The sequence below is a fragment of the Pleuronectes platessa genome, chromosome 15, assembly GCF_947347685.1.
Source record: "Pleuronectes platessa chromosome 15, fPlePla1.1, whole genome shotgun sequence".
Classification (NCBI taxonomy): Eukaryota; Metazoa; Chordata; class Actinopteri; order Pleuronectiformes; family Pleuronectidae; genus Pleuronectes; species Pleuronectes platessa.
Genome location: NC_070640.1, coordinates 8,869,486 through 8,886,883, shown reverse-complemented (window position 1 = coordinate 8,886,883; position 17,398 = coordinate 8,869,486). Strand labels below are relative to the sequence as shown.

At 44.0% G+C, this 17,398-nt stretch overlaps 2 protein-coding genes across 6 annotated transcripts in view; both read left to right on the top strand.

Annotated features, from left to right (window-relative positions):
- Positions 1-489: 489 nt before the first annotated feature.
- znrd2 (zinc ribbon domain containing 2) lies at positions 490-2,926 on the top strand. Its single transcript, XM_053442046.1, has 4 exons — positions 490-552; positions 978-1,129; positions 1,214-1,298; positions 1,472-2,926. The coding sequence occupies exons 1-4, from the start codon at positions 537-539 to the stop codon at positions 1,906-1,908; spliced, it is 690 nt and encodes a 229-aa protein (XP_053298021.1). The 5' UTR covers positions 490-536; the 3' UTR covers positions 1,909-2,926.
- Positions 2,927-5,708: 2,782 nt separating this feature from the next.
- LOC128457378 (trichohyalin) overlaps positions 5,709-17,398 on the top strand; it is a 29,709-nt gene continuing 18,019 nt past the window's right edge. For 2 of the 5 annotated variants that reach the window (XM_053442041.1, XM_053442040.1), the window contains exons 1-8: positions 5,718-6,306; positions 9,635-9,692; positions 9,801-9,896; positions 10,487-10,540; positions 10,633-10,811; positions 11,430-11,548; positions 15,343-15,505; positions 16,972-17,319. In XM_053442041.1, coding sequence (XP_053298016.1) covers positions 6,203-6,306; positions 9,635-9,692; positions 9,801-9,896; positions 10,487-10,540; positions 10,633-10,811; positions 11,430-11,548; positions 15,343-15,505; positions 16,972-17,319 — 1,121 coding nt within the window. In that variant the 5' untranslated portion in view covers positions 5,718-6,202. Of the gene's footprint in view, positions 6,307-9,634; positions 9,693-9,800; positions 9,897-10,486; positions 10,541-10,632; positions 10,812-11,429; positions 11,549-15,342; positions 15,506-16,971; positions 17,320-17,398 lie in introns of all 5 variants that reach the window. The other 3 variants (XM_053442044.1, XM_053442045.1, XM_053442043.1) reach the window with 3 other exon arrangements.

Here is a 17,398-nt window from a genome sequence, read left to right as displayed (position 1 = left end):
GAGTATGAGTGAAGGAAGGTGGAAAATCAGATTGAAGACGATAAACGTCAGTGTGCTTTGGATTAAGTTGGTAAACACCTCTATTGTTTTTAATGTTACTTTCACTTTCTGTGAAATGTACCAGTTTCTGTTTTTGACTGGCTATGTCAAATGACCCTAAATACAATAAAGTTATTTTAAGAACATAATGTTTTGGTGCAAGGTTTTTTTTCTGTCTCTTGAATATGTTGCTGGTGACAGGTGACAGGGGCCCTTAAAACCCTGGAACCCTTAAACCATTGAGAGAAAGTTATTATGGATTTACAGTACACTATACTATTACTCGCCTTTCTATCTATCTATCTATCTATCTATCTATCTATCTATCTATCTGTCTATCTATCTATCTATCTAGTCCAGTCCACACTGCAGGAGCTGTTCTGTGCTCAGCCAGCAGGGGGCCACAACGACTCACCTGAAAAGTCTCTATCCGACCAACGACGAAGACGACACAGCAAACGTCATCGCGCACAACGTGTAGCAGCAGCCGAAGCAACATGGCTCTGAATGGAGGTTTGTGAGCTAATAACTCAGCGAACTTTGACATTTCTGCTCTTCACTTGTCTTGCAGATAAAGACACAACATGGCGCACGCACAGGGATCGATTCCCGAGTGTACTTCTAATGTTTACTATGATTTATCGTCGGTAATAGCTACATGAAGTTAGCTAGACGTTAGCCTGCCTGGTTTGCTAGCTATCTTTAGCGCACTGCGGCTACGCTGCGTATGACAACTACTTTTAAACCTGTTAATCCTTTAATAATGATAAACTTTAATAAAATGTGCGGGTTGAAATGGACAAAGTGGCAGACGGGATGTAGTCGCACATGTACGAGTGATGCTAGCAGCTAATCACGAGTCCCATCACAGCATAAACATGCCGTCTCTGTAAATGTAGGTCAGTTGAATGAAATCATCGGTTTGTTATTGCTTCCAGATGACAAGGACTACGACTGGGAGCCTCCGACCGAGGCCGAGCTGAAGGTGATCCATGCTCGCAGGGAGCGACAGGACAAGATCAGCAAGCTGATGGGGGACTACCTGCTCAAAGGGTACAGGATGCTGGGAGAATGCTGCGATGTGTGTGGGGTAAGTGGAGCGAACCTGTCTGGACGTTTAATCTACGATAATGAAAGACGAGTGAAGTGGGATAACATCTGATTTGTTGTGCAGACAATTATTCTCCAGGACAAACAGCAGAAATACTACTGTGTTTCGTGTCAGGAGCTGGACTCTGATGTTGACAAGGACAACCCTGGTAAACACACGTGCACATTAAATGCCAGAACCAGCTGTCACTCCTCCATCATTACTCCTACTACCCGTCGCTTGTTGTAAACTGCATTTGTGCTTGTCTTCCTCTCTTCCTCTCCCATTTCTTTCTCTTCCTCCCATTTCTTTCTCTTCCTCTCTTCCTTTCCCATTCCTCAGCTCTAAATGCACAAGCAGCGTTGTCCCAGGTGAGAGAACGGCAGCTCGCAGCCCAGGCCCCTGCACCGCCCGAGGCCCCTGAGCTCAACGGCGTCCCCAACAACAGCCAGGCCAGTGGATTGGTTCCTCAGCCCAGACCAGAGCACTGCGAGGGGGCTGCCGCAGGAGGAAGAGCCTCCCTTCTTCCACCTGCTGTGCCTCCTCCGTCAGCTCCGGCCGCCCCCGTAGTCCTGGCACCACCTCGTCCCCCGGTTCTACCACCGGTCGCTGCCATTCGACCTGTGTTGCAAGATGCTGAGGAAGCGGTTCTTACCAAACTTCGCTGGGCCACCGCCCAGCTACAGAGCTCAGCCTCTCTAGAGGCAAGTATCCAGCTCTGCAGCCTCATCTCCAGCTGTGCCAACTCACTGCGCAGTCTCAAGGAACTCGACCAGTAACCATCTTTGACTGGTTGAAGCTGTGGAGAAATGGGAACGCGGTTTTAATTGCCCTCTTGTCTTGGAATACTGATTCTGGTTTGCTGCTTTGCAGAATCACCCTTTGACTGAATCCTTGCATACAGCTGAATTCAAAATTAGTCTGAAAAATGCATTCAAAATGGGATTAAAGTGTCAAAAGTGCACAGGTCACTCTTGAGTTAATGTACCACTGGCAGAAATACCATATTACATGGTTTCATAATATGTTCATTTTTATTGTTTGTCAACTTGTAAATTAAGATTTAATTGTAAACAATAGAACATTCGTCAAAACATATTGCTAGTATTCATTTGAAACCATCTGATCATAAAAAATCGAAATAAGGCTTAAATATCTGTATATTTTCAGAACAAATCAGTGTTAAGATATATCCATAGTGGTTCGGCTCTCATAGATTCAAAATGGCCACATTTAGCAGACAGACATTTTTCTTCTCGATTGAACGTTTTGTAGTTTCACAAAAAAAGATGTAGGTTTGCAAATCACATTTTGAGCAAAAGCTAAAATCCCTATGTATACATGCTTTTGTAATTGTGTGTACACACAAGAGTCTCTGTGGTACAAGAACATAGGTGGAAATGTGTGGCCTGTTGTTACCAGTCCTCTAATCCGACCCTGCTTTTCCTCACAGACACAGGACAACATTTTTTATTTACTGCTCAGTCTGATGCTCAGATAGATTTCTCATGTCCTCTGGGGTAAACAAAACTTGTCACTGTGTGCTGGCACTTTCTAGGTTTTTATTGTAAATATCTTTGATGCATGATGGTCAGTTTGTTCGGTGATGCTCAGATGAGACGGGCAACATTTAGGAGTCGGACTCATTGTTCCTCATTCATTAAAATACATGTGGAGTGAATGAGGTGTGCACTGTTCATCAGTAGACAGCACTTCATATTTGAAGAAGCAAGTTTCAGTGTTGTTCGAGCCTGACTGTTTTCTAATTGCATACCTGAATAAAGCTTTGCCAGTTCAGGAGGCGCGCAGTATGTTTATTTCCACAAGAGGGTGCCATGCAGAGAGCATTGCCCTGAATGCATGAGTTAAAAAAGTACTTTATTATTAATAACCAATTATAAACTGCATTTCTGTTTATAACATGCAAATTGAAGTTCCTATAAAGCTTTGTTTGTGCACACAAGTTGCTCTGGTCTTATTGGGGTGACGAGTATTAATTGTTTATTAAGCCAAATAGGTAAATGAACCCTCCACTTCTAGTCCCCCGCTTAATGGGCCTGTGTTTTCTGTGACTGTTTAACAGCCTGAGTTTTTCTCTGCTGTACAAACGTAGCTCATAAGATATTCAGTGGAATCAGTCAAACCACTGGGTGGGGCCAAGGGCGGTATGAACTCTCCCACACAAAGGAGAGGAAACTTGCATTAACCTGGAATCCTTCTCCCACTGTGGCACCATCACATCCAGAGCACAGGAGGGATATGACTGGTTTTTCCCTCAGCACCCCGGTGTCATCGAGAAGTTGCCACATTCGCACGCACACACCGGAATCACCGCACACACTGCCCACAAGCTTTCGCCCAAGGGAACATGTGAGGTGCACGTTAGCATTGCGACATCAACTAGCATCTCTTCTTCTGGTGGAGACTTTTAGGCTTAAAACCCAGTGTAAATGATGCCGCTTTGAGTTGAATTATAATGTCGGGGCTTGTGGACACTTTATGATGGATGATACCCTTCGAGCAGGATGGAGTCATTTTCTGTTTTATTATGTCTGAAGAAGAAGTCACCATTGACTTCAATTGTTTTGGATATGGCTGCTATGCTGTTTACCCCTGAAACTCCTGGAGTGTTTTGTGTACTCAAACACTTCTACAACCACTCCATCGGCATAGTGGTTAGTAGATCATGAGTGAATTTTTTTTTTTCTGGTCAACTAACCCATTAAAATAAATCTTTGTTAACTACATACATGCATAGTGTGTGTTCCTGCATTGGATTAAAAGGCCACCAGGGGAGGATTTACAAAGTTACCAGCAGGGGTCGCACTGTGCCTGTGTTCAATCGTTCAGGCCTCTTCCTCAGAGGTCATGCCGAAAGCAACAGCTTGGGGAAAACCATTAGGCGTGAAGGGAGCAGGAATAGAGGGGGGGGGGGGGGTTGAGAAGAAAATCTCATGCTGTTCTCTATTTATAATCATCATGTGTCGCAGATAAACTTAGAACTGTCTCTTAGACCGGCTGACAGTCAACTGTTGATCTGTGTCTCACCCATTACACCGCATGATTTGATTATCAACAAAGAAATGTAAATGTGGATTTTACCAGCCTGCGACTTTTATTTCGTCCCTCTCACCTGTCTTTACTTCCACATCTCTCTGTCTCTGCCTCTTGTTGTATGGAGTTCTGTCACTGAGCCGAGTTAAAGCTGTTATTGTCTTACCCCGCAGTTACTGTAAGTGTAAGTGTACTACAGTAGGAGATTATTAACTCTGGAGATTTTGATATTTTCATCATATATCGGTATTCATGTGTGCGTGCTATGGGTGTGGACTCCAAAAATACAACTAATCTGTCAGTAAATTTGGTTTCATAGGGGAACTACTGTTCTTCCTGGTTCAATTAAGTGGACATGAGAGCTTCCTCTCAAATTCAAATTGTGTTGAGATCAGTTTTTAACAATTCAAAACTTCGTTGTACAATAATGAAAATAAATGTGATCTTTTACCGGTGTATGGCACGCAAAAATAATGCAGTACACTACATAAGAAGTCACAAATTCTGAAAATGTTAAAGCACATATCCATCAAGGCAAAAAACGACACAAACAGGACACTGCTGTTACCTTTATGTTTAGTATCTATGGTTCGGTGTTAAAATAAAAGCTTGTGGTCAGCTCTGTTCACAGGGCAGACAGGAAGCTGCAGATATGTCGGGATAAAGTGGAGGGTCTCGTATGTTGCTCTGTGTGTGTGCGTGTTTTGGGAGGGAGTGTGTGATGCACGTCTGAACACTGGACCCGCAGTGTAATATTAGACCAACTCTGAGTCATGAGGGAGTTGTTCTGCCCTCCCCGCACACTCCTCCAGCTGCCTCTGTCCATCCATCCATCCCCGTTAGCCCACCTAAAAATACCCTGCTGCTCTCACCGAGGAAAATCCCTGGCTTCACCACGCAAGCACACCTGTCTCTCTGTAGTTGTGAGGACGCTCATTCACATAATGCCCCATACTCCCTAGCCCCTTACCCTAACCTTAACCGTCACAGCTTAATGCCTAACATAAACCTAATTTTAACCCAACCCCTTTGAGGACGTGCCTAAATGTCCTAACAGCATCAAAATATCCTCACAACTATGCTAGGGCACCAAAATTTGCCCTCTTAACTCTAGAAAGACCTGAGCACACACATACAAACACACACACACACACACACACACACTGAGTCAGTTGGCCTCCTCTCCCTGGAAACTATTCCTGTGTAATTAACTGGATGAGGCACGGCTCTGGAAAGCTCTGGATGACGCAGCTGGAACTTTAGGAAGTGACTTGAGCTAAACAACTACTTTTCACAGACATTCAGTGTGTTGCCCTGCAGCCCTGTAGGCCGATGGGAGTATACTGAGCTGATAAAATGAAACCCTGCAGCAGATAAGGCCCTTTACTGTGACACAGACAGTCAGGATCAAAGTCTGCATGTACACTGAAGACTTTTACCTCAGTGCCTTCACACACCGTGCTCAGGGAGGACGAGATAAAGTCCCTTTGCATACTGCTGCATCACCAGTAGACTCCCTTGCATATCCTGTCTCACTCTCTGTCACTGGAGCACATGGGGGGAGGGAGGGGGGACTCGCTATAGAGGCAGCAGACCCACATTACAACAAGCCCCCATGCAAGCGGGACTGAGCTGCGCTGTCTCCCTGTGGATTACTGCCAGAGAGAGAGAGAGGGGAGTTTTCAATGACAGCTCCAAACTTCAGCCTCGTATCAGGAGCGGATCTGTGCGCGCAGCGGATTCGGTTCCTCTTTGCGCATGGCCTGATTGTCACTTCTGCGTAAAGACATCACCTATTTTCTTTTCCGCCCTGTGCGTGATTCAACTCACACTGCAAATGAGCGCACGTCTCAGCTTGTGCGAGGTTCATCATCACCAGGAGCAGCAGGGGAAAGAGAGGAGGACCTTTTAAGGAGCAGCCGCGGAGGAGAAAGTGGACTAAAGTGCCTGTTGCGCACAGGAGAGTGTGATTTCCTCCTTTTCGTCTCTCCTCGGACTTTATTAAGTTCAGAGGAAGTCATGACTTCGGTTTGGAAGAGACTTCAGCGCGTTGGTAAAAAGGCGTCAAAGTTTCAGTTCGTCGCTTCCTACCAGGAACTGGTGTTGGAGTGCAACAAGAAATGGTGAGTACAGTGGAGACGCGCTGTTCCTCCTTCCGACTGTGTGTGAAATATCAATATCTCTCTGAGGACACATTCCGGGTGTTATTATTATTACTACCGACAGCAGGGCTCCATTATTATGGCCATGTTCAGTGTTGTCGGTCTTATCCTCCTGTGTTGAGGAGGATGAGGGCGTCCCTCATGTGCGTACATGTGCGCAACTGATCCGGTTTGACTGAGTTAATAGTTAATCATTAGGGTCACTGATCACTATAGCAACTAAATAATACAAATTACTGTCAGAATAAATTGAGGAAAGGGATAAAACAAAGTGCTCCTTGTTATATAACAATAATAACATAATAAATATGTAAGTATATATGCGATTTACTAAATACATGGGAATAAGACAACAGAACAAAATTATATATATATATATATATATAGAGAGAGAGAGAGAGAGAGAGAGAGAGAGAGAGAGAGAGAGAGCTATGTATATAGTATAAACAGACAAAACTAAATGTAAACAATATATTAAAAAAGTATATATTCCCATTGCAAGATTTACAGCTTAACATTCAGCATCAACATATATTAATGTTTCATTATTAGCACGACATTAGACCCGTGTGTTTTGCTGTTATTTCATTTCACAGGTGCAGTTAAGTCACCTCATAGCTCAGGCCCTGTAGGGCTTTAACTCACTTGTGCAATTTCCTGTTGTACAACCCAGTTGGGAGAAGTCCGGGTGATGCAGCTCGGGCCTTTATTCAAAACATCCACTGAAGCAGCAACACACAAACAAAACAAATCCAAAAAGACACTTGTAGGGTTCAAAGGTCAAGCTTCACTGACACGTTTCTATTTGATTCCATTTGTGCTACCAGCTTACTTGGCACTCTGAGATTCTCGGATGAAGAGTGCCTTACAAATAAAATGTATTATTATTATTATTATTATTACTTTAACATATGGCTGTTGTCTCTCTGCACAATGTTCTTCAGTGATAAACTATGGAAAAGTTTCTAAGTGTCTTTAATCTCTTACTCACATGCCAGCGTGGCCCCTACTGCGTCTTCTTATCAGCCCAGATTACATTAAAGCACGGACTAATTGTGCAAGAGGCTCGTCAAAAGCGTGATAAGAGACCGATCCGTTGTTTCTTCTAAGGCTGGGTTCAATGAAGTTTCAGAGTTTGATCAGTTGCAAGGAGGCTTGTGTTGTGTGGACACAGAGACAGGAGGAGCCACAATGATTTAGAAAGAGTTTAATCTGCACGTTAACAGTGTGATGAAATCAGAGTTAATACCAGGCTGCTGTTTAAACATGGAGACAGAGGTCAGGAAGCACAGAGAGACAGAGGAGAGAGGAAATCTGTCTATCAAGTGTAAGGTTAAGTTCAACTTTATTTAGATCCTCATTAATCGCTTTATTGTAACAATAGCTCCACTTCCTGGAGTTATATAACTTCAGACTGTTCTTACTGAAATCTGACCCTTGAAAAGGAAATATACTAAAGTCCAATTAACTATCGGTTTCTGGAGGCCAATGCTGATATTATGGAGTAAACAGTTTACCGAAATGTATATTCAAAAGCAGCAATGAGTCCCAGGATGTCATTGTCAAATCCATAGAACAAAGAAATGTACTTGAGTCTTGATATTAAACAGTTTAACCATAAACTTAATTGCAAAAACATAAATACACATGGTTTATTCTGTAAATCTCCGCAAACATAGATGCCAATAACAACTTTATCTGGGAATTAGTCAGGCAGTAATATATATATGACATTAAGATTCATCAGTGACATTTGGTTAATAATGTGACATTTACATGATTGCTCGACTAGAGGAGCGAGGCCTTCTAATCTGCATCACAAGGTTTTTGGATATTGGAACTTAGAACACGGTGAAGATGAGACGTCCCAGGAGTCTGTGTGACACAATGGGATTGTTTTTATGCAACAATAGGAGGGTTTCATGTGACTCAAGCATGACAGAGGTTAGTGAGGATTTGTATTCATTTTTTCTTCCTGTAAATGTGTATCAGGGAATCGCTAATAATTCACTCAGATCTTTTTCGAACTGGAACGCTCCAGCTGGGAGGAGGGTAACGTTCATCGGTTCTCATCCAGTCATCGGTCTGCTGCAGGAAAACAAAGCGACTGTCTGTGGAACCACAATGTCAAGTAATCACATGTTGCTAAACTGTGTTGTGCTACTCATGTTCGCCCGAGTTCAACCAATTACAACCCTCCACCACTGCCCATTGTTACTGCGCTCACAACATGTTTGTGACTTCGTGTCACACATTATAATTTCTGTTCAACTTTGTCTATGACGCTTCCTATTTTTGACCCCCCCCCCCCCCACACACACACACACACACACACGCACACTCTTACCTCTATTACCCCCACTCTGCTGCTGTCAGTCTATTTCTAATGCCACTCCTGACCCCCTAACACACATTAACACACATACACAAACAGCTGTTCCGTTCTGAACCCGGACACTGAGACAATATCCAACACCTGAAAATTAAAGACTTATTCTTTTGTGTGTGGTTGGTGGTAAAGGGGGTTCCTTCTTCCTGTCATGGGGCACGCCTCACATTCAAATCGACTCAGGTCACATGACTCGGCAGCTTCCTGTCTCACGTCCTGTGCTGCAGACGTCTGAAAAAATACAATAGAAGCATATTTATGCACGACGTAACCACACACATGCTCGATATGCAAACACAATTTATAAGCGTGAACTGGTTGACATTCTTGCACCATTCATTAAATATTACATTTTTTTAAAATACACCCAGTCTAACCCTAACGCTTGAGCCAAAAAGTATTTGAACACACGCACACACACACACACACACACACACACACACACACATTTGTTCTTCTATCACCAGCCAAATTATAATCCTAAATCCAAGGTTTAACCCTCAAACAGTCCATTAAAGGTGGCTCAGGTAGTGGGGACCGGACAAAATGTCCTCACTTTCCCGAACTGACCTCACTCTCTAAGGGTGAAGCTCAACATGGTCCTCCTCACATGTAAATAACTACAAGTACACACATACAGTAAATCATGGTGTTGTGTTTGACTCCGAGGCTTCATCATCCAGCGGTGAAAGTCCTAAGACCTTCTGTTTGCCCCTGTGTTGTCTCATTTAACAATGTCCACTTTGTTTGGAGACATTATTTGATCAAATAATGAAAATGTTCCCAGTCTCTTTCTCGTCATGTTCTCCTCTGTGTAATAACTGTAACTGTCATGTCACATCAAGAGGAAGGGCGTCATTTATTTGTGTGTTTTGGTTTGTGTTTGTTGTGTTTCTGTAGGCAACCGGACAAGCTGAGGGTGGTGTGGACCAGGAGGAACAGACGCATGTGTTCCAAGGTAAACTTACACACACACACACGCACACACACACACACACGTACAGACACACACACACGTACAGAGACACACACACTGCCTCTTGTTAACGTGTTGTTTGTTGTGCAGCTCCACAGCTGGACGCCTGGAATCAAGAACCCCTACAGGGGCACGGTGGTGTGGCCGGTCCCAGAGAACATCGACATCTCTGTGACACTCTTCAAGGTACAAAAACAAAAACACTCAATGTTTGCACTTACAGCAATAGACCTCCACAAAGTAGGCTTTTATCTATGTTTGTTATTATCTTTTTTTCAAGATAGAAATGTGTACTAGAGGAAAAATAACTTGCACACACAAGTTTCAGTAGTTTGACAATATGAAAAACAAGCGGAGCATTAGAAGTCTCATTACAGTGAAATGAAAGATTCCAGTTTCAAACTAGAGGAGAGGGGAGAGAGAGGAATACCAAGAGAGAAAATGATTCAAAATAATTCTAAATCTTTCTGTAATCATGCCCCACGCTTCCAAAAAATGTCATGGAAGTGAATCTTGCTTATATACATCAGACACAAATGCAGATGAAAAAGTATATTCATCCTATTTGTAGAGAGCGTCGAGCTGAAACCAGAACCTTGCTTGTTCAAAGTTCCCATGGTTTTATTTTATGAGTGAGCATATATACAGGGATATAGAGAAGTTATACAACCACATGAGCAAATTCATGCATTCGTAAACTATTAGGATCTACTGTACTTTTACAATTACTATGTGAAGGAAATAAACACAAAAACAAATTGTATTTTCGTCCTCAGGATGCCAACGCTGATGAGTTTGAGGACAAAGAGTGGACCTTTGTCATTGAAGGTGTAAGTAAAACACTACGGTTCGACATTTAAATGAGACGAATCAGAATTTAAATTGATTTAAAAATGGATGTGTTTTTCCTGGTCATGTCCAGGAGAGCAAGGGGCATCGTAAGGTGCTGGCGTCGGCTGACATCAACCTGAAGCGGTTTGCCAGTCCCACGCCGACGCAGATTGACCTGACGCTGAAGCTGAAGCCGCTGTCCGTCAAAGTGGTGGAGGCCACGCTCAAGCTCTCGCTGTCGTGTGTCTTTGTTCGTGAGGGAAAAGCCACGTGAGTAGTGGTTGGAGTTATTCTACTTGATGCATCAGTGCCATGAAGGTTGTATGACGCCATGTTTTGATGAAGTCAATATTTGAAAGGTTAACTGCTGCACTTAGCTGTAGTATAGGTCTTAAACCCCACCTCCTCATGTTCGTAGATGGGACTTGTATCAATTAAAAAAGTTAAAAACGTTTGTGTAATTTTGTGTTGTCCATATCACACTGATGTTTGTTCAAGTACTTATTTTTCCTGTGATTTTGGTTTTGATTCGTTTTTTGATGCTATAATACGAGGTGAAATGTCATGATTGACAGCTGAGACTGACTCACCATTGGTCGAGAGCCTGTATGGGTGGGACCTTTATACTGCAGCTCCATCTGCGATCATTATGGTGCCGACTCAGACTCTAAATTATACGTCATAAAAGCAAGATGGCAGCACCTGTATCTGCTTCATATTTTTTACAACAGATAGAAGGGGAGACGTGTTGTCCATCTTTATTACTTATCAAAATGAAGCATACCACAACACTGGTCATATTATCTAGTTATATATATATATACATAGTTTTTCCTATCAGTGTGAGTATCTGAAAGTGATGGTGAATGTTGTGTCTTTGCTCCTCAGTGATGAAGACATGCAGAGTCTTGCCAGCCTGATGAGCGTGAAACCCTTAGACATCGGTAACATGGACGACTTCAATGAGAGCGATGAAGACGAGGACAAGAAGTCCGTCACTGCGTCAGGTTGGCAGACTCACACCGACGCTGTTTCTCCTCTCTGACCTATATCCCTGCATCACACTTTTTACATTTCCTCCTCCTCCACTGTCTTTGTCCTCTCTTATTCCCGTCTCTTTTCCTGGCTGCTGCTGTAGTTCCTCACACTCTCATCCGCCCAAATCGCCCCGCTCCCCCTCCGCCTGACAAGCGACACTCCACAGGAGCTTCTCTTCCATCCTCAGGTAGCTCCCCCTCCCTCTCACTGTCCTGTCATTTGTTTCTCTTCCCAGGGAGAAGGAGGACAGGAGCTCAGTCCCTCTCTCTCTCTCTTTGTGCATTATTGGGCTGCCTACTTTATCTTACACTATTTCACACACACATGCCATTTGTTCTGAAGTCCTCATCACATGACCGGACAGCTTCTTCTAGATATGTTCTTTGCATACCACATATTTCTCATCTGGACATCAAATTCAATTAGGAATCATGGGATGATGCTGGTGCCACCTTGCATTTAAACTGTATCGAAGCTTGTTTGGAGGCATGAATAGTTTCAACTGAGTTATTGTGCCCATGGGATGTGAAAAAATGTAGAAGCAGAGATAAACTGTGACAGCAACTCAGATGGTCATAAATAGCATGTAATTTACTGGTATGTTAAAGTCAAGCAGTCAAAGTTGAAAGTATTAAAGCTAATTGCACTTGAATAGTAATGTCACTGTCTCATGTAGGTTTCACTTATTCATTAAAATAATCCAATCTTATTCAAGCATTTTGATCTAAAAGTCCCAAAACAACCGTTCAACAGGTTTTTGGTTAAAAATGTAAAAAACTGAAAGACTCTCTGCATCTGGAAACAAGAGAAACCATTGCAGCTTGCACTGTAATTATTAAAAGTTCAATGTGTGGATCCACTCGTATACTGACACCAAACAGCATGTTATAAATTAAACTCGGGGACGTTTAATCTCCTTAAATTTCAGTTCAGTTTGCTTCTCTGTTGCAAATGTGTTGGTGAGGAGTAAAACAATGAGGTGAAAGGAAAAGCAGAGGATGACAAATGGGCTTTAAGTCCATCACCGTTCATCACAGTTTCATATTTTGTTTGTGGTGTCGCCCCAAACAAGTCAGTCGTGTGATTAACAGATGATCCTGACATGTGACACGGACAGTGATCCAGTTTTCATTTCATTTTCATTCTCAAGTCAAGTTTTTCATTGTGTTTTTCAATGTCTCTCCCTCCCTCCATCCCTCCATCATCCCTCCATCACTCCATCCATCCATCAGTCTATGGACGAGATGGCGGTCCTCCCAGTCCTGCCATCCACTCTCGCCCTCCCCTACCCATCACACCTCGCCCCTCACCCCGCCGCTCCCGACACTCCCTCACCAACGCCCCTGTCCAATCAGAGATCCAGCCTTCCCCTGGCCCCTCCCCTCAGCCCTCGCCCAGGGCCAAGCATAAGAAACTAACCAATCCCGTTGCTCCTGAGCCTCCTGCTTTAGCTCACCCACAACCTCCAGGTCCCCAGGTCCCAGCAGCTGCTCCCTCAACCCAGAGTCAATCCCCCGTTCAGCCTCTCTCTGATGTGTCTCCTGCAACTCCTCCATCACCTAAGTCCACCTCCATAACCCCCCCTACCTCTTCTCCCCTTCCTCCATCTCCCACATCCTCCACATCTGTGTCCACTACAGCCTCAGTGGAGACTCCCCCAAATCTTCATCCAATCAGCATACCTGCAACAGGCATTACTACTTTAACCCCCAAACCTCCCTCCACTGTGACGTCACCCACTGACATTACCATTACATCATCTTCATCAGCTCCCCTAAAGTCCTCTTTCGTCTCTTTGACCCATAAGCCCGTCTCTGCTGCCTCTCAGCCTCTCCCTTTCAAATCCACCTCACCCTCACCCTCAAACTCCACCCTGTCCTCTGAGTCCACATCCACTCGCCCTCCGCTCGTCCGGACCCTCTCTGATCCACCTTCTCTGCCCAGAATCTTCCAGTCAGGTTCAGCGAAAGGTATTGACAGGCTGGCTGGCCGGCTGACAGGCATGCTGCACGCTTTCACGCTAACCGATTCCTCGTGAGTGAAGGTCTGGTTTGACCTCGTGTCTTAGCTTCGTGCCCATGATACAGATTTTAGTTTACTGCTCATGTACAGTATTTTGTGTCATCAGGAAGGTCTATGCATGGATTGGTTGTTATGATAACAGAATTTGTTGATCATTTTAAAGTTGAACATTAATTCTGCAGGACCTCACGCAATAAGAACAAGTGAAAGCTGTGAAGTTTGGATGAACCCATTTGCTTTCTGCATGTTTTCTTTGGTTTGGAGAAGTATTTGATAAGATTATCACATTTATTCAGTACAAATATGTCCTTAACTGTTTTTTTCTCCATCTGCATTTTCAAATCCTAGATAGATAGATAGATAGATGGATACTTTATTAATCCCGAGGGAAATTCAGATACCAACTTTTGTGAATAATTCAACATTAAGAAAATTCAATATTGTTTTCAGCCTTTGCAATGATATTTTTTTGACAAGAGTAATTATTGGACTCCTAAGTCAAACTGAGCCAAATTGAGGTGCTGTCATTTACACGTCCACTTACTAGTAGGTCGGCCGTTTGATCCCCGGCAGCTCCAGGCTGCATTCCATAGTGTTCTTGGGCAGGACGGCTGGCGGCTGTGCCATCACTGTATGAATGGTGTGTGATAGAAAAAGCTCTGAGTATAGAAGAGCTGTATGAATGGGTGAATGTGACTTTCATGTCCATGACTCTTCTCTCTGCCTCCTCTGCTCCCCTCTTCTCAGTTCCTGCTTCATATCAACGGCGCCCCCCAGAGGCTCAAGCTGTAGATGATTCTACTTCAGCGATTGGTCCGTCTCTTGCTTTGAGAAATTTCAATCAGCTGCTGATATTCTTTTCAAATCTATAACATATTTGTTTCTTTTCCTCTCTTCTCTTGTCCTTTTCTCTTTTTTCTTATGTATTTTCCTCTCTTCTAGTTCGTTCCCATATTTTCAAACCTCAGCTTGTCAAGTCAATCGCCCGCCCTTCTTCTCCCTCACCCTTTTCTGCTGATGCACCTCCCCTGGCTTCAACACCTCCCGTCCCCAAACCTCACCCCTCTGGCTTGGCGTCAGGTAACCGAACGAGTGCACTTTACAGCCAATGTTCTTCCCCTTCTCATATTTCCTTCATATTTATAATCATCTCAACACCTTCTTTTAAACTCCCTCTCACCTCTGGTCTTTTCTATTTCTTTGTGCTGCTGTCATTTTCCAATCTTTCTCAAAATCCTCTCACTGTCCACCCCACTTGCTCCTCTCTGTCATCCTTCTTGGCTCTCCGTTACTATGTTTATTCTGTTCTTCTGCACACTTTCCTCAGCTGCTCAGGGGACGTGGCGGGCATCTGACTCTGCCCCGACCAGAGGAGACATCGCCCCTGTCCCTCTGCTGAGCAGCCCTGATCTTGATGCTCTCTGCGACCCCGTGGCCCCATCTGTCCCTGCCTCCCTTCCTCGCTCCTCACCTCCTCGCTCCTCTTCTCTTTCCACCTCTGTTTTACTCTCCTCTCCTCACCCTCCGTCCGCTGTTTCTCCTTCTGCTCCTCCTGCTCAGGTCGGCTCAGGTACACCAGCCGACCAATCAAACGTTTCACCCGTCAGTGTTTTTTGCCCCTTGCTATTCAGCAATGAACATTTCTTTGTCTTGTCCAAAATAACCACATTTCCCCTCCATTCTTTTAAATATGTCTCCCCCAGTGTTATTTATTATCTGATGTTGCTCTTTCTCTCTGCAGGCTTAACGTTCCCCCTCGCTCAAGCAGAAAAGGAAACGACTCAGAGCCCTCTAAGCCGAGGGGAAGAGGCGGCTAACATCAGGATATCCAACCAGCAAATCAGACCAGACCTGAACTCAAAGGCGGCCGTCACAGAAAACAAAGCTGAGCCAGGAAGGATCAGGTGAGGTCATGGGATGATGACGACACGAGCGTGTGAACTTGTATTGCTTGGTTTGGCTCCTTAAAGATGTGTTGTGCCTCAAACTGTTGTGTGAGGCCAACATGTGTCAATAGAGGACAGAGCCGAAGCAACGTTTTGAAGCAGAGTGTAGGAGACACAACATAGATAAACTTCCAAAGGGCTTGGATCCTCCTTGCTGTTTCCTCCCAATTTGTCTCAAGAAGAATTGGCTCATGAACCTTAAACTATTTTCAGAGATGCACTCAACATTCCCTGGAGGGGCTGTGTGTGAGAACGCTAACGTCTGAGTCAGTTGCTCTGCACATTTACTGGATCCTTTCCTTCCAGTGAGACTGTGTGAGAATACATCTGGAAAACATCCAGAAAAATTCATAGTGACCGAATGGGTGTGTTTATGATGTTTGTGACACGCGACAAAAAAAACATGTTAAAGACACAGACAAAGATATCGACCTGCAACGATATTCGATATTTGGCAATAAGGGCCAATGCAATATGTATAAATGTGATTCCCGCAGTGGAATTCAGATGTGATGTCATGTCCCGCCTGAATGTTCTGGACATATCGCTGTTGTTGTGAACGTGTCTGACCCGGACAATCTCCTGCTGTGTTTTTCATATGTGAAAGGCAAAACCTTTCAGGTCGGATTCAGCTTTATAACAGATTCCGCTTGAGAGGGGCTGCCTGCGTGACACTACAGGATTTCTTAAAGAATTTGTTCAAAATGTATAAGGGAGTTAGATTATGGGGGTTGATACTTCTCTCATTATAAGAAATGACAACCGGAACCCAGGTTAGCTTAGCTTAGCACAAAGACTGGAAACAGAGGGGAACAGCTAGCCTGGTTCTGTACAAAATCTCTGAAGTTCTATCTCATTTAAACAGAATGTAAAGGAAAGTTAGGGTTGTTCTCTTTTATTTCCTATTTATATAACTGCCTATAATGTTATTATTTATTATTTTAAACTGTATTATGATGATATGGCTCTTCAGAGTGCATCATAGAGGAAAACTTAGATATTTATTTCAAGCCTGCAACACTTTACAGTATTATCATAAGGAGTGCTTTGTTTTGTATTGATCAACACTTAATCGGAATCATTATGATATTAATGACCACTTTAGTGCAGGGGCATGTTATTGAATAACAGTTAATCCGTGTGTCTGATCAAAGTTTTATGAGAATTTATCGACTTGTTGCTGTTCACGGCTGCTTTGTTCTCTGTACTCGTGCTTCCTTGATGCTAACTTGAGTGGTTTGTACGCTGCATCGTGTTGCACTCACCTTCCAGTAGGTGTCACCGCAGTGGATTTGTTGCCAGGTGTGTAGTGTGGCTGGCCTCCCCCCCCCCCCCCCCCCTGTCACCTCCTTAACGCTTCAGTCTTGCGAACCCTCTCACACACTTGTCTCTCAAGCCTGACCACCAGTATTTCTGTCCCCCAGTTCTGCCCAATCCCGCTCTGAGCTGATCATAGCCCCGCCCCCTCCATGGCCCTTCTCGTGCAGTGAGAGCTCCACCAATCAGCAGCCCTCCACCAACGTTGTGGCTGCTTTTATCACTCACAGGCAGCCAAATGCTCAGAGGGTTATTGATTTGAAAAAGCCAATCGATGAAACGCAGAATGTTATCGGCGCCAGTATGGCCAAAAAGCCGCCATTGGCGCAGCCCGAGTCTGAGCTCGACTTTGACAGCGTCATTTTTGAGCCGTTTGACCAGAGACATGAATCAGGGAGCTTGTTTCTGGAAGAGGATGATTCTAAGCGGGATACTATCAAAAGGTGTCCTCCAGGGTGAGTATTTATGTCAAGGTAGAAAGTGTGAACTGGTGGTGATGATCATGGTTAAAAACACAGAGAGAATTGGGCTTAA

Coding starts and splice junctions, on each gene's coding strand:
- znrd2 (XM_053442046.1), top strand. Junction 1,130..1,213: donor AATGCTGCGATGTGTGTGGG/GTAAGTGGAGCG, acceptor TTTGTTGTGCAG/ACAATTATTCTCCAGGACAA. Junction 1,299..1,471: donor TGTTGACAAGGACAACCCTG/GTAAACACACGT, acceptor CCCATTCCTCAG/CTCTAAATGCACAAGCAGCG.